This window comes from Myripristis murdjan, chromosome 4, assembly GCF_902150065.1.
Source record: "Myripristis murdjan chromosome 4, fMyrMur1.1, whole genome shotgun sequence".
Lineage (NCBI taxonomy): Eukaryota > Metazoa > Chordata > Actinopteri > Holocentriformes > Holocentridae > Myripristis > Myripristis murdjan.
Window position 1 is genome coordinate 35,481,581 of NC_043983.1, and position 1,320 is coordinate 35,482,900.

The 1,320-nt window shown below is 54.2% G+C and overlaps 1 protein-coding gene across 1 annotated transcript in view; it reads left to right on the plus strand.

Annotated features, from left to right (window-relative positions):
• The first annotated feature begins 381 nt into the window (after positions 1-381).
• Positions 382-1,320, plus strand: part of apc2 (APC regulator of WNT signaling pathway 2) — a 30,982-nt gene continuing 30,043 nt past the window's right edge. Inside the window, exon 1 of the mRNA XM_030048803.1 lies at positions 382-456. Within this exon, the coding sequence (XP_029904663.1) occupies positions 382-456 (75 nt within the window). The remainder of the gene's footprint in view (positions 457-1,320) is intronic.

A 1,320-nucleotide genomic window follows, 5' to 3' on the forward strand; every position in this document is an offset into this window, starting at 1 on the left:
CTCCGGGCTCCGGGCCTCTGGGCTCCGGGGCTCCGGGCTCCGGGCTCCGGGCTCCGGGCTCCGGGGCTCTGGGCTCCGGGGCTCTGGGCTCCGGGGCTCCAGGCTCCGGGCTCCGGGCTCCGGGGCTCCGGGCTCCGGGGCTCCGGGCTCCGGGCTCCGGGCTCCGGGCTCCGGGCTCCGGGGCTCCAGGCTCCGGGGCTCTGGGCTCCGGGCTCTGGGCTCCGGGCTCCGGGGCTCCGGGGCTCTGGGCTCCAGGCTCCGGGGCTCTGGGGCTCTGGGGGAGGGGCTGCTGGTTCGTGGCCGGCGGCTGAAAGCTCTGCTGCAGTGTCGAGGGGGAGGAGGGACAAAACTGTTTTCAGATTCACCTGCTCAAGTGTGGACATGACCCCTCCTCCAAGCCCCGCCCACCTGACCTTGAGCCCCTCCTCCAAGCCCCGCCCACCTCACGTTCAGCCCGTGCTCTAAGCCCCTCCCCCCTCATGCAGCTTTGTTTGGGGGAGGGGAAGCAAGCATGCACAGTGTGTGTGTGTGTTGATGTACACGTTCATCATAAAAAGGCCCGTTCTATAAAATGACATTCTTACAGTATTTTCAAACATGTGAAAGAGCTCATATCCCCGAGCATTGTTGCTTTATGGCACTGTCAGAAATAAACAACAACAAAATCCCATGTCAGTGTTTTTATTTTTAGACAAGGGCAAAAAAAGACTTACTGAATGAACATCATGTTGTTGGATGGGATCAGAAAATAAAATGTAGATATATAAAAACAGAACATAATTCACTATAGCCGTAAATAAACAGTGCAAAGCCACTCCAAAAATGACAAATATCCTGTGGCTTAAATTGTCAGTAGTGGCAAATATTAGTCCAGGAAAAGAGAAGCAAACATAAAACTATTTTCACTGCTCAAGCTGCCGCTGGAGCTGTTGGCAATATGGTGCTGTTGTCAGTCATGTTGCTGTAGTTATGCTGTAAGTTTTGGCTTAGGAACGTGACATTATGGGTTTCGTGAGCTCTCGCGTTGTTTTAGAGATGAAAACTGTGAAGCCTCAGGCAGCCGACTCCTATCACGATATCCGATCCACAACTCTGCAATCGATTCATCTGAGGATTCATGGCTGATCCGTATCGATTGAGGACTCTGCCGCCGACACAGCCGCATCTCTCGCCTGGAAAAGCGCTTATCCGGTCATATCGCTTTATCGTTCCCAACCCTAGTTCAAACCACCAGAACTTTATTGTGAAATTCCAGCGCAGGTCCCAAACATGAGCTGCTGACCTCCAGGGAAATGAGTCTGAAATGATGCAGGAGACATG